Source organism: Agelaius phoeniceus, chromosome 24 (assembly GCF_051311805.1).
Source record: "Agelaius phoeniceus isolate bAgePho1 chromosome 24, bAgePho1.hap1, whole genome shotgun sequence".
NCBI lineage: Eukaryota > Metazoa > Chordata > Aves > Passeriformes > Icteridae > Agelaius > Agelaius phoeniceus.
In genome coordinates, this window is record NC_135288.1 from 4720775 (window position 1) to 4734041 (window position 13267).

Below are 13267 nucleotides of genomic sequence, written 5' to 3' on the forward strand. Positions count from 1 at the left end.
CTCGCGAGAGCGGCGCCGCTCCGCTGCTGCCGCGGCTGCGCGGGGCGGGGCTCTCGCGAGAGCGGCGGGGCCGTTTCCCGGGCGACGCGGGCGGGGCGGGCCCGCCATGATGGCGGCGGCGGTGGCGCGGAGGGGGCGGCTGGGCCGGGAGGGCCGCGCCAGCCTCTGCTCCTTCCTGCTCGGCGCCTCGGTGGCGGCCCTGCCGCTGCTGCTCGGCTCGTCCCCCTCCCTGCTGGCCGCTCCCGGCCTGCGCGGCCGCCTGGCTCTCGCCCTGCACGTGGCGGGCGTGAACGCGGCGCTGCTGCTCATCTACCCGCGGCCGCTCTACAAGGTACGGGGGTGGCCCCGGCGGGCGGCGGCGTGAGGCGCGGCTGTGGAGGGTCCCGGTCCCAGGGTGCGCCGGTAGGGATACCCCGGGCCCGGGGAGCGGCGGCGGCAGCGCGTTCTCCCCTCCCTGTGCTTGCAGATCGCCGTCCGGGCCTGTTTCTTGGGCTTCGCCTTCGGTTGCGGGCTGCTGCTGAGCGCCGGCCGCTCCGCCTGGCGCCACTTCGGATGGTAAGGGCCGGGCCGGGCCGGGCAGCCGGGCGGGCACGGTGCCCCCGGCCCTACTGAACCTGCTCTCCCTCCCGCCGCAGGTATATGTGCTCCCTGTCCCTCTTTCACTACTCGGAGTATCTGGTGACAGCCATCAACAACCCGCGCAGCCTCTCGCTGGACTCATTCCTACTCAACCACAGCTTCGAGTACAACCTGGCTGCCCTGTCCTCCTGGGTGGAGTTCACGCTGGAGAAGCTCTTCTTCCCAGGTCGGCCACCCTGTCCCTGCCTGTCTCTGCCTAGCTGCACGTGGCTTGCCTGGGGTCCATCTATCTGGTAGCAAAGTGCAGGTGACCCTCAGCTTGCTGCCCCGTGACAACCCTGCAGCAGCTTTGCCAGAGTCATAATCCCTCAGTGCTCAAAGCCTCTCGGGTTGGATCTCGAGAGGGCAGGGGGGAGTCCCCCCTTCACTCTGACATGCCAGGCCAGGGGATCTTCAGCCCTTTCCTGCCTTGATGGTGCAAGAATGATGTGTCAGGTACAACAGGGCGTCGCCTTATGACAGGAATAAAATCAAGTCATCAAAATCTGTTGCTGGTTGCCCAGTCTGGGGCAAACTGGCTCTGCTCATCTGTTTATTCTTGGTAGAGGGAAACTGTTCCCCTTTGTTTTGTAGCAGCCTGAGCATGTCCTTGGCTGTGCTTTGTGTTGGCTTTGCTCAGCCTCCACAGCTGGCCCTCACCGACTAATCCATGCTAACACCAAGCAGGGGCTGCTGCTTTTATCTGTTTGGTGCAGGATGGCAGTGCATGGCTGTTGCTGTCACACATTTTGCTTTGAGATGGGGGGCAAAGCCCACTCACTGAGCAACCCCCTGCACCCCTGGAGACCTGTGCAAACCTGTTGTGCCCCTCCCTGTCCATGCAGAGCTGAAGCAGATCACCTGGCTGAGCACCGTGGGGCTGCTGATGGTGATCTTCGGGGACTGCCTGAGGAAGGCAGCCATGCTTACAGCAGGCTCCAACTTCAACCACATCGTTCAGAATGAGAAATCTGACACCCACACTTTGGTGACAAGTGGGGTGTACGGGTGGTTCCGGCACCCCTCCTACGTGGGATGGTTTTACTGGAGTATTGGAACACAGGTACTGTATCCAGAGTGCTCAGATCCTTTCCTGTGACACCCCCAGTCTTTGCTCTCAGTGCTGCCCATGCTGTGATGGGGTGCAGACAGCACCTGCTGCTGGGCCTGGATTCTGCTGCCTCCCACTGGCACACAGGAAATCTGGAATCCTTGAGCTCTGCGCCCCGTGGGATCTTTGGGAAGATCTTGTTCCCTTAATTTTCTCTGTGCAGTAAGGAGAGGTGGTGGAGCAGGGGTTTTTACTCACAACCCCCTTGGAGGCTCAAGGTGGGATTTGCTCCTGGTCTAAAGCTGGTATGCAGAGTTTTCTGTATCCCTGTGGTCAAAATGCCTCCTGTGAGTGGTCAGACTCAACCTGGCTCCTGCCAAACCCCAGTCCTGTGCTTGAGGGCAAGGAAACTCCCTGACTAGAGGGTCAGCTCAGGCTGTGGCCGAGCCTTAGCTCAGTGCTGCTGTAGCTGTGTGCTCTTGTGGCTGGCTGGGTGCTGGCATTGGCTTGTGTTTGTCTGGAGAGAGTCCATAAGGGTGGCACGTGGAGCTTTTGAGAGCTGGGGCAGTGAAGCCAGCGCTGCCTTCATCATTCTGGGGAGAACCTAGTGCTTGTAAAGCTTCACAGGGAGTGTTGGGGTATTTTCTTTTTCTGTATCAGTGTTACTGGAGGGGGATGAGCTGTGTCCTCGAGGGGGTGCTCACCAGCAGCATCTGTTCCAGGTGTTGCTCTGCAATCCCATCTGCGTGGTGGGCTACGCGCTGGCGTCCTGGCGCTTCTTCAGGGAGCGGATCGAGGAGGAGGAGATCACACTCATTCACTTCTTTGGAGAAGAGTACCTGGAGTACAAAAGGAAGGTGCCATCGGGTCTCCCTTTTATTAAAGGAGTCAAATTGGAACTGTAACATGGGCACAAACCAGGCTGGCTGAGCAGACGCCCGGCTCCTGCTGCGCCCAGTGCCCGTGTGGCACCGGCATTGGGAGGTGCCTGTTGGTATTTCCTGGCCACCCAGGAGGAGCTGGTGGAGGGCTGCAGCTTTGGGCAGCCTGCTGGGTCATTCACAGATCAGAAGCTCGTTCCTCCTCCTTGAGATCAGTCCTTCGTTGCACATTCAGGGATCTTCCAGATAACTTAGCCTGTAGCGACCCTAAAGAGAATGAATCCTGCCTGCAGCAGCTGAATTGTCTTGGAATGCCTCTGGAACTGATTCTACCAGAAAACAGCACTGCCCTCCTGGCCCTGGGCGGGGAAGGTGCTAGGCAGCAGATTGTTCCTGTTGCATAATTCGATTTTAAAGCTTTCTGACCTCGTCAGCCCGGTGACACGACTTTAATCTGCTCAGGCCAAACTCCCTGAGCTGGCACTGGGGCGGCTGAGGGAGCAGCCTCCAGCTCTGCCCTCGAAGTGCCAGAGTGCAGCACAGCACCACTCACTTCTCTCTAGGCCTTGGGGTCTGCAGGGAAGGTTCTGCTGCTCCCCTCGTGCCGCTGGATCTGAGCACCTCTGGGCCCTCTCCTTGTCCCTTGGATGCTGCTGTGGGTGCAGTGTCACTGCTCCAGCCGCTGCCTCCTGCTGCCACCTCTGTTCCTTCTTCCTGCTTCCAAATCACGCTGCTTCCTATCCTGCCAGGCTGCCTCTGTCTTGCAGAGATCCCAGGATTTTGGGTTGTGAAAGAGCCACAGCTGCCAGGCTTGCTAAGGGCTTTAGTCCCTGAGGTCCTCCCCTGCTCTTTTGGGCAAAAGCTGTGATGTTAGGGCAAGTAGGAGATGCTTCTAAGAAAATCTCCAACCAGGAGAAGAGTTGGGCTAGCTAACGCTCTTTTATAGTAACCATTTGGAAATGGTTCCCACTGAGCTGTGTGGTATAACTTTGTTGTTATATACCAAAGAGGTTCACTGTTTTCTTGAGTTCTACATTATTCTTCCTTGCTGGAATGGAAATGAGTTGCTTGTCAGTTCATGCTTGGAGCTTGTGGTGTTCCATGGGGAAGGTGCTGCGGTACGGCTCAGGAAGGGGCACTTGGTGAGAATAGCTTGGGTTTGGGTTAAGGTTTTCTTTTTTTATATAAAAAAAAAAAAAAAAGAGAGAAAACATTGTCAGCTTCTGTCTGGTTATTTGAAGGTCTTTTGAGGTGCTGGTGGCATCATGGAAACTGGAATCCTTTATAATTCCTGGTGGGTTCTCAGAACATACTAGCACTGTGTTGAGGCACGATTGTGACTCAGTGACTTGTGGGGCTGCGCAGCCACAGGGATGAGGCTGACCCTAACCCTGACCCTCCGTTTCTCCTTGCTGAACTGATGCAGAGTCCATCCTCCACTGGGTTTGCTTGATCACAGAGCATCTGTCTGATGCCCTTGCTGCTGACTTGACCTTTGCTGAGCGGGGTTTTGGCTTGGGAGAAAAGAACAAAGGTGAAAACTCACCAGTTGGAGAGTGCTGATCTGTGCTGGCACTCAGAGGCTCCCAGTTGGGCTGTTCTTGTCTCAGGGAAGCACTGGTTGAAGCCAGTGGTGCCTCGAGCAGGTTAATCTGTAAGCAATTTTTTTATAGACAGTAATGTTCCTGCTGTGTCCTTGATCAAAGGAACTTTGGAACAAGTAATTGTCACTTGGGTTTGATGTGCTGTTTGACAACAGAAACAAAGCCTCATTCCCAGATTGTTCTTCAAAGTAAATGAAACCTTGATCCTAATTTTGCAAGTGCTGGTTCCAGCTGTGCAGGCTCTGTCCAAGCAGGATGTGTTGGCACCGAAAGAAAGGGATAAGCTCCACCCTGAACAAAACTTTCAGTGTCTCTTGAAGCTTTTGAGACCAACAGATTCTCTTAACCTTTTCTTTTCCCAAATCCTGTGACCAGAAGCTCTGTGAGGAGACAGCAGCTTACCAGATATGGGGAAGGCATGTGAAGTTTTAGGGAAAAGCTGGAGTAAACTGTGAAACCCTGCCCTCTGTGCCACAGTGATTGGTAAGTTCTTAGTTCCCACATGTGCAGGGAACCTCTAGAGCAGCTGTTCCTGGCACCTGGCCTGCGTTGGTGCGTGGCTGCCCAGCATTTACAGGATGCTCCATCACCTAGCCATGTACCCCTGCCCTCCACCAGGAGTTATTTTTCCCCATAATTTGCCAATGTTGTGGTCTTAGGAGCAGCTGGACACCTTGAGCCAGCAGATCCCTTTTGTCAGCACTGCAGAACCGCGCAGAAATGGACAACTGCACCCTTTTATTTTACTCTGACACATGCAAGGAAGAGCACAAGGAGAGTTTTTCAGAAGCAAGTCTACCTGAGGCCTTTCTTTGTGCTGCAGACACAGCTGCCCAGGCTGTTTCCTGCCCTGGCTTGTGGCACTGGGCAAGAGGAGCTGGTCAGTCACCAGGGCATGGTTCTGCCCAGCAGCTCTGCCACGTGCCCAGCACTGGGCTTATGGTGCCGGCTCTTTTGGGGTAGCAATCTCTGCTCTGCTCTTCTGCTGGCCCCTGCAGCAGTCTTTGTTTTTTGGGGAGGGGTCTCCAGGGGTGTCCTTGGATATGAATCCCTCCCCAGGGCTGGCTGAAGCCTCCTTGTTGCTGCCAGGTGAGGCATCCCTGGGGAAGGGAAGACACCTTGACAGGGTCACTGTCTGGGAAAGGGCATGGGAGGTGCTTGCTGTCACCTACCTTGGCACCACTTCATTGTTGTCACAGATCTTGAGCAGCATCTGGGCCTGTTCCTCTCTGGGCTCCTGGGGCTCCTGCAGCCTGTGGTGGGATGGGTGTGAGCCATGAGCCATGTCCCCCCTGGCCCTGAACGTCCCTGCACCCCTCACCTGGGCTCCAGCCGCTCCTTCACTTTGGCGATGGAGCGCACGTAGGGTGCAATCTGCTTGGTGATGGTGCTCAGGCAGCTGTTCTCCTGCCTCAGCTGCAGCAGGTCGTGGAGCTGGGCTGGGGACAAGAGGAGTGGGCTGGGACACGGCCACCCCCACAGTAAGGGCACAGGGGGCACGGGGAGGGAGCGTGGGGTCAGCAGTACCTTCATAGATCTCCTGCTCATTTGCTACCCGCTGGTAGGTCTCCTCCCAAACCTGGAAGGAAGAGAGGGAGCTGGGCAGAATGCGTTGGTACGGCACAGAGAGGTCCTGCTCTGCCAGGACGTGCCAGCTGTACCTCCTCAAAGACGCTGCGCATCATCTCCACGGCGGAGTAGTGAGCTGCGATCTGCACGTCCATCTGCAGCGACTTCTGCAGGATCTCGCTCATGATCTCCGACTTGATGAGTGAGTGGTGCTTGGTGAGGTCACGGTGCAGCTCCTGCACCTGGTCCTTCAGGCCCTGGATCTCCGTCTGCAGCATCTGCAGGAATCAGGGGGCACAGCCACGTGAGCAGCACCAACCTGGCCCGTCTGTCCTGTCCTGTCCCATCCTGCTCCCAGCCATGCTCCCTACCCAGCCCACAATCCTGTCCTGTCCCATCCTGCTCCCAGCCATGCTCCCTACCCAGCCCACAATCCTGTCCTGTCCCATCCTGCTCCCAGCCATGCTCCCTACCCGGTAGGTGTTCTCGTAGTTGCGGCAGTGCTCAGCAAAGGGGGTCTCACGCCCCTCAGCCAGCAGCACCTTGGTGCTGATGTACCGGTGCATCGTTGGCTTCTTCACCATGGGGCCGGTGGACATTTTGTCACTGCTGGGGGGGCAGCTGGGCACCATGAGGGTCTTGGAGCATTGGCCACCGGGGAGCCTGCATGGAGAGGTGACAGTGACGTGCTGCAGGTGAGCAGCAGTGGGGGTGAGGTGCAAGGGACCATGCTGCCAGCTCAGTCCCACCACCCCTTGGCTCCGGTGGGACGCACCAGTCCCCCATGTCCCTTCCCTCACCCCAGCACAGAGGTTCCTTATATTGCCCCAAAAATCACATTTCTGTGGGCTGCTCTCTGGATTCCTGCAGTTTTGGAGCCAGCTCTGGCAGTGAGAAGCCAGGAGCTGAGCCGAGCACCCTCCAGTTTCTAAAGGGTGGGATACAGCTCACTCTCTCACCGCTGGTATTTCCTGGCCCCTTGGCAGGCACTACTGCCCCAGTGTTTCCCCCTATCCCATGGTCTCCCCATACTAACCACCACCAGCATTGGTCCTACCGTGCAGTGCCGTGCTCCCCCTGCCCGTGCTGGGGCCAGCAGCCCCCAGGAGCTCAGCCACCCTGCAGTGCCAAGCCTGGCTGGGGGCGAGGAGCGGTCCCCATGGGGCGGCAGTGCCCGTTTGTCCTCTCTTTCTGGGAGGGCCTGGCAGGGCCGGTGCTGCCGTGACATCAACAGGCCTAAATATATCCCTGGTGAAGAATGGCCGAGCACTTCTCTGAAATTCTGATAAAAATAGTGGCGGGCAAAGAGGCTGCGGCACCACGGGCATGTGGGCGAGCAGGAGCTGGCCCAGGTGGAGCACCCATGGAGAGGGGGCAGAGCCTTACAGGGAGCGTGGCAGGGGCCGGGCTGGGGAACAGAGTGAGGCTTAACCAGGCCCCCAGCTGCCAGCCCCGCTGCTGCCCACTCCTCTGCCACCCACCCCACTTCCCAGAAGTGTCACTTGAAGCCTGTTGTTCATCAGTGCAGCTGTGCCTGTGCTGTCCTGGTACCCCTGCTGAGGTGACAGGCTCAAGGGCAGCAGCAGCAGGGGCAAGGTTGGCATGGTGAGATGCTGAGGGGACTGTGCAGTGTGGCACGTGGCAGGGGACACAGTAGCACATGTGCCTTGGGTGCAATCCTAGCACCTCACATGTTTGTGCCAGTGATGCCAGGTCCGATTCCACCAGCGCTGCCCACCACGGAGCGGCGGGGGCTGAGCATCAGGAGGGGCTCCAGGCAGCGGGCAAACTCTGCCCGGTACTCGCTGTTGATCTGGGGGGCAAGAGAGGAGAGCACAGCTGGGCTGGGGCAGAGCTGGCAGCTGGCACTGCCCGCAGGCACTGCAGGCAGGGCTCTACCTTGCTGGTCTGGGCTGGCCGCAGGCGGTGTGGCAGCTTGACAATCCTCTGCAGCCTCTCCATCAGTTGCTGAAAGGCAGCAATGAAGCATGGGGTGCTCAGCACTTTGCCCATGAGCTCAGCAGTGCCACAGGATGCATTTTGCCCATGAGCTCAGCAGTGCCACACCCCTGCAGTGCTGGCTACACTCACATAGCCCAGGTCCAGGAATTCAGCTTTGTTGGCAGAGCTCAGGAAGGCCGAGCAGGTCACCAGGTGGACCTGTGTGTGTGGAAGGGGTCTGTCACTGCCTGGCTTTGGTGTCAGGATGTCCCTGCCTGCTGTGAGGCCCTACCTGCAGAGTGGGCAGCAGGGAGGCAAGGTGGGCGAGCTGCTCCTTGAATGCCTTCTCCTTTTCCTCGTGCTGGCTGCAGTAGAGCAGGGCATGGCACAGCCTTTGCCAGACCTCAGGGAGCCATCCAGCCCCAGGCATCCCAAACCACCTTGGGAAGGGGGAACAGCCCTCGGACAGGGCTCAACCCATGGTCCCTCACCTCTGCACGGCTTTCAGGAGCGTCTTTTTCCTCTCGGAGAGCTGCTCCTGCAAATGGCACAGCCACCCTGTGTTCTGCAGCCACCCCAGTCCCTTCCCACTGCCCTGGCTCTGTCCTGCAGGCACAGGGCTCGATGTGCAGGTGACAGCCTCACACCTGCATGCGGCTGAAGAGGGAATTGATGGCCGCCTCCTCCTCGCTGGCACTGTTCCGAACCTCCTCGATCATGGCCTTGAGCAGGACAATGGCCTCACGCGTGGAGGTCTGCAGCTCCTTCACAGCCTGCCCGGGGTGGCAGGGTGGCTGCAGTGCAGGGGACAGCACTGCACCCCCTCGTCACCCCCACGCCCCCCCGGCCCTGCCCACCATCACTGCCTGGTCCAGGCGCTGGCAGCCCTGCATGTACGCCGTCTCAATGTCGATGCAGTGTGCCCGGCTCTCCCTGCAGGCACAGACATCAAGGAAAGCACAGGATGGAGCACACAGCAAGCCTGGGGCTGGGAATACTCACCCCTGCATGTCCCTGAAGCAGTTGATGCAGAGCATGGACTTCTTCTCGGTGGAGAACATGATGTAGGGCTCCTCGTGCAGTGCTGCAGGGGACAGGAACGTGGCATTGCCTGGCATGGCTCAGTGCAGCATAGCATGGCATGGGGCAGCCTGGCATGGCACTCACGGCACTTCTTGTGGATGTCCTTGGTGCGCTTGGAGAGGGAGACGATCTCGTGGCGGGTGAACATCCTGGCACGGTGGGTCTCCTCACGGCATGGGGCACAGAGGGGCTGCCCACAGGTGTTGCAGAAGTACATGGTGTCCAGCTCCTGTGCGAGGGGATGGAGCTGGTGGCAGGCATGGTCCTGGCAGATGTCCCCTACCCACGCTGCCAGTGCAGCCCGCTGCCCTCACCGCCTTGGTGCAGCAGCGGTCGCAGTTGGCACACTGCACGTCCTCCTCGCTGTCGGCCGAGCTGTCCACCAGGAACTGCAGCAGCCGGTCCACGGGGGGCAGCCCCGTGCCTCCCCTCACCACCGAGGGGTGCCTGCGTGGGGACAAGCATGGGGACACCCACGGGGGCAGCAGGGCAGCTCCGGGGATGCAGGGAGCAGGGCTGTGCCCCAATCCTGGCGTGCCCTGGGCCGTCCCTTACCCGCAGAGTGGGCAACGCAGGCGGCCGTCGCTGGCACGGCCTCGCAGGCAGCTGGCACAGAAGTTGTGGTAGCAGTCGAGCAGGCAGGGGTGCTGGTAGGGCTCGTGGCAGAGCAGGCACACCAGCGGGTGGCAGTTGGCCTTCTCCAGCTCCGAGCAGCTCCCCAGTGGGGAGAAAATGCCACCCGCCATCTGTGGGGTTGAGAGCCAAGCCCTGTGCCCAGGGACCCCATGTGGCACCTGTTTCTGAGAGCACTGTAGCTGCCACAGAAAGGACAAATCCTGTCCCCGGGCCTGTGAGCTGCTGACTATTTTTAGGTTATGAGCTGCGTGGCATGAGGCTGCCTGCAGTGCACCCCTTCCCCTGGTATCACAGGCTGGGGGCTGCAGCACTGGGTCAGATGGTCCCCACAGCGAAATGTCCCCATGGTGTGTGTCCCCCAAAGCAGGAGCATCCCCTGGGATGGGCTGTCCCCTTCAAAGGAACATCCCCTGCAGCAGAGCATCCCCCTGGACAGGGGTGGGGGTTCCTCCAGGACAGGGTGTCCCCCCAGAGGAAGCATTCCCTAGAATGGGGTATTCCCTGCCCAGGGATGTGCCCTACGATGGCAGCCTGGCAGTGAAGGCAGCCAGGTGCCCCACATCCCCCATTCTGGGCACAGGTGTGTCCTGGCCAGGTGAAGGCTTTACCTCTCCCTGTGTGTAAGTCGGGGGATCCGAGCCGAGCTGTGCTGCTGCTCACCGTGTGCCGGCAGGAATGAGAGCGGTGCTGCGGCGGCAGGGCCCGGCTGTGACGCGGGGCCCCCTGGCACTGCCGCTCGGCACGGCCCAAAAATAGCCCCGTGCGCTCCTCGGGGCCCTGCGGCGGGGACGGACACGGCACTGCAGAGCCACCCGGGCTGCGGGGACACGGGCACCTGCACGGCCTGCTGCCAGCCCGCAGGATGTGCGGGGTCACCCCGTGTGCAGTGATGTGTCGGGGAGTCACCCGGTGTGCAGTGGGGTGCCCCGGTGTGCGGGATCACTCCATGGGCTGTGAGGCTCCCGCTGTGCAGGGTAACACTGCGAAATGACGAGCCGCAGAGTGCGGGGGTCACTCCATGCACAGTGAGGCTCCCGGGGTGCGGGAGTCAGTCCGTGTCCGGTGAGGCTCCCGGGGTGCGGGGGTCACTCCAGGATGCGGGGGGGGGTCTCTCCGTGCCCGGTGATGCTCCCGGGGGACGGGGGTCACTCCGGGGTGCGGGGGTCACTCCGTGCCCGGTGGTCACCCCGTGCCCGGTGATGCTCCGGTGCTCCCGCCCCGCACGTGCTGCTCTCCGCGCTCCGGAGGCTCCGCCCCCGCTCCCGGCCGCCCGCGCCCCACCGACCACGCCCTCGATAGCCCCGCCCACAGCCCGGCCCCCGTGCTCGCCCCGCCCTTCCAGGCATCACTGTCCGCTCGCAGGCTCCCTGTGCGGCCGGGACCGGAAGCGATCGACGCCATCGGCGCTCGGTTGAGACGGCCGGAGTGCGGTTGTGCGCAGGCGCGCGGGGCGCGCTCCCTTTCTGCCTCGCGCGGAGCCGCCATGGCGCCCGCGGTGAGTGAGCGCGGGACCGGCACCGGCCAGCGCCGTCCCGAGCCTGCCCCCGCTGCCACCGGGACACCCCCCGCTCCGCCCCGAGCCCCCGACATCCCCGCAGCCTGCCCCAGCCCCGCCGCCTGCCCCCGCCCGCTGTTTTCCGCGTGGGGCCAGGCCCGGCCCGCGCCTTCCCGCGGCCCCACGCGACGCCCGCCGCCCATCCGGACCGTGAGGGCGGGCAGCGGGCGAGCCCCATTCCCACCGCGCTGTTCCCGATCTCAATCCAGGCCTGGGCCTTTCTCCTCGCCGCCAGCCCGGAGCTCGGCCCGGCCCCTCCCCGCCGTCCCTCAGGGCGCTCCCCCTCCCTTTCCCTCTCGCTCACCCTCGCTCTCTCTCCCCCTACAGCAGAAGAAGCCTGCGGCGAAAGGTGGTAAGAAAAAGAAGCAGGTTCTGAAGTTCACGCTGGACTGCACGCACCCCGTCGAGGATGGCATCATGGACGCCGCCAACTTTGTGAGTTCGGGGCCTCCTCGGGAGCCGTGATGGCTCCGCCGCCCTCGGGGGCCTTCCCGGGGTGATGCTCTGCTCCCAGCGGCCCCAAACATCCCTGGCCATCCCTCGGCTCTGCGCTGCTTCCTTGAGGCCATCCCATGGGCAGAGCAACAGGGAGCGCTGGGGCTGGGGATGAGGTTGGGTTGGGGGAATTTGTAGTTAAAGCACAAGCGTTGTCCCTGTCCATGGGCAGTTTGCTTGTTTGTCCTGCTGGGTAAGTTTGTGTTATAGCAGGGATGTAGCGAGGCCAGGGATGCTGCAGTTTGGGCTTATGAACCTATGCCTGTCCACACTGCACTCCAGCAGGGGCTTTGGCGAGCCTGGGGCTAGGGGGAGCTCAGAGGAGCCTGACCCCACTGTCCTGCCTGTCCCTCCCCTTGGAGGGCAAGAACATCCCCACCACGCCAGGGCGATATGTTCAGGCCTGAGCACTTCACCCAGGTGTGGTTTTGATGGGCTGGATTAGCCTGGCCTGAAGAAGGGGCTCTCCTGAGCTGTGGGGACACTGGTGTCTGTTCCCCAGCTCCAGAGCAGCAGGCACAGCCTGCCTTGGGGCTGTGTCTGTCTGGGGTTGTGGCCCCAGCTCACAGCCATGTTCTCCTGCAGGAGCAGTTCCTGCAGGAACGGATCAAGGTGAACGGCAAAGCGGGAAACCTGGGCGGGGGCGTGGTGACCATCGAGAGGAGCAAGAGCAAGATCACGGTCACGTCAGAGGTGCCCTTCTCCAAGAGGTGAGCTGGGGCAGGACAGTCCTGCTGGGCCCTTGGTCAGTGTGGCCACAGATGGCCCTTGGCAGAGGGTGCCCAGTTTGCACTGAGAGCCTGTGGCAGGAGGGGCTGCCTGGGAAGAGATGTCCCAGTGCTGGAATTTGTGCTGCCTGGCACTCGCTGAGTGGCTGCTCTTCCCAGATCTATGGGAGAGGAATGTGTTCAATATTCCAGCTGGGAAGGCTGCTGCGCTGGGCCATGAGGGGCCTGCAGCCAGAAGGGGCTCAGGGGACAGTTTAGGGGTATCTGCAGACAAGGTCTCTTAGGTTGTTCCCCTCATCTCGTGGGGTTTTGGTCCTCCTTGGGCCGACATCAGCAAAGTGTGGTTGTGCTGGGGTGTGCCACATTGTTCCCCTCGTCCCGTGGTGCTCTGGCCCTCTGCCTGCTTCTCCTGGCTGCCTGTCCTTGGGCTGGCACCGGCACACCGGGGTTGTGCCACGGCAGAGGTGGCTCAGGAGCCAGCTGGGAAAAGCAGAGCTGTGTGGGTGGTGGGCGTGCCCTGCCCTGCGAGCGCCTGCCTTTCTCCCAACGCTGTTGCTCCACGTTGCTGCCACACCTGGCACATCCCAGCAGCGGGTATCCACCATCCCAGGGGAGATTCCCTCTGGGGTGGGTGCAGAGCGCTGGGGTCACAGCCTTGTGGGGCAAGAACGATCTCCCAGGGTCTGTGTCATGGCATTGTGGTATGATTCCCTGGTTGCAGTGTTTTCTGGAAGGAGCTTTGGTAGGAGGTGGCCACTGGGATGTGTTGGTCCTGTTGGAGGTGGGAATAAAGATTTATTAGCCAAAATGGCACCTGGGGCGCTGGCAGGGAGCAGAGGGGCACCGCTGTCAGCCATGCCTCTCCCACAGGTACCTCAAGTACCTGACCAAGAAGTACCTGAAGAAGAACAACCTGCGGGACTGGCTGCGCGTGGTGGCCAACAGCAAGGAGAGCTACGAGCTACGCTACTTCCAGATCAACCAGGATGAGGAGGAGGAGGAAGAAGAGGATTGAGCCCCGCCGCCGCTGACGGCCATTTTGTACAGTTTCACTTTTCTGCAATAAACAGCAGCAGAGTTGTTCATAGCCCGTGCTCGGTGGCGGC

At 60.9% G+C, this 13267-nt stretch overlaps 3 protein-coding genes across 3 annotated transcripts; 2 read left to right on the forward strand and 1 right to left on the reverse strand.

The window, feature by feature from the left end:
* Positions 1-82: 82 nt before the first annotated feature.
* ICMT (isoprenylcysteine carboxyl methyltransferase) lies at positions 83-3769 on the forward strand. Its single transcript, XM_054647738.2, has 5 exons — positions 83-331; positions 467-555; positions 636-805; positions 1464-1681; positions 2392-3769. The coding sequence occupies exons 1-5, from the start codon at positions 107-109 to the stop codon at positions 2572-2574; spliced, it is 885 nt and encodes a 294-aa protein (XP_054503713.1). The 5' UTR covers positions 83-106; the 3' UTR covers positions 2575-3769.
* A 1126-nt stretch (positions 3770-4895) lies between these two features.
* Positions 4896-10655, reverse strand: RNF207 (ring finger protein 207). The gene is made up of 18 exons (XM_054647737.2): positions 9992-10655; positions 9303-9493; positions 9062-9194; positions 8832-8976; positions 8667-8748; positions 8522-8597; positions 8312-8437; positions 8156-8202; positions 7957-8029; positions 7815-7883; positions 7623-7691; positions 7415-7536; positions 6197-6386; positions 5816-6001; positions 5682-5733; positions 5476-5593; positions 5327-5407; positions 4896-5254 (listed from the first exon to the last, which is right to left on the reverse strand). Exons 2-18 carry the CDS (start codon positions 9491-9493, stop codon positions 5092-5094), a joined length of 1923 nt encoding a protein of 640 aa, XP_054503712.2. The 5' UTR covers positions 9992-10655; the 3' UTR covers positions 4896-5091.
* Positions 10656-10725: 70 nt separating this feature from the next.
* On the forward strand, positions 10726-13248 carry RPL22 (ribosomal protein L22). The gene is made up of 4 exons (XM_054647740.2): positions 10726-10878; positions 11266-11373; positions 12019-12143; positions 13032-13248. Exons 1-4 carry the CDS (start codon positions 10867-10869, stop codon positions 13174-13176), a joined length of 390 nt encoding a protein of 129 aa, XP_054503715.1. The 5' UTR covers positions 10726-10866; the 3' UTR covers positions 13177-13248.
* Positions 13249-13267: the final 19 nt, after the last annotated feature.

What these genes read in the sequence shown, in the direction of transcription:
- ICMT (XM_054647738.2), top strand. Translation starts at nt 107, where the DNA reads ATGATGGCGGCGGCGGTGGCGCGGAGGGGGCGGCTGGGCCGGGAGGGC. An exon ending in ACCCGCGGCCGCTCTACAAG is followed by an intron (nt 332 to 466) that starts GTACGGGGGTGG and finishes CTGTGCTTGCAG; the next exon opens with ATCGCCGTCCGGGCCTGTTT. An exon ending in GGAGAAGCTCTTCTTCCCAG is followed by an intron (nt 806 to 1,463) that starts GTCGGCCACCCT and finishes CTGTCCATGCAG; the next exon opens with AGCTGAAGCAGATCACCTGG.
- RNF207 (XM_054647737.2), bottom strand. Translation starts at nt 9,493, where the DNA reads ATGGCGGGTGGCATTTTCTCCCCACTGGGGAGCTGCTCGGAGCTGGAG. An exon ending in TGCTTCAGGGACATGCAGGG is followed by an intron (nt 8,598 to 8,666) that starts GTGAGTATTCCC and finishes CTGTGCCTGCAG; the next exon opens with GGAGAGCCGGGCACACTGCA. An exon ending in CCCTGCTGCCCACTCTGCAG is followed by an intron (nt 7,884 to 7,956) that starts GTAGGGCCTCAC and finishes CCACACACACAG; the next exon opens with GTCCACCTGGTGACCTGCTC.
- RPL22 (XM_054647740.2), top strand. An exon ending in TCATGGACGCCGCCAACTTT is followed by an intron (nt 11,374 to 12,018) that starts GTGAGTTCGGGG and finishes GTTCTCCTGCAG; the next exon opens with GAGCAGTTCCTGCAGGAACG. An exon ending in GAGGTGCCCTTCTCCAAGAG is followed by an intron (nt 12,144 to 13,031) that starts GTGAGCTGGGGC and finishes CCTCTCCCACAG; the next exon opens with GTACCTCAAGTACCTGACCA.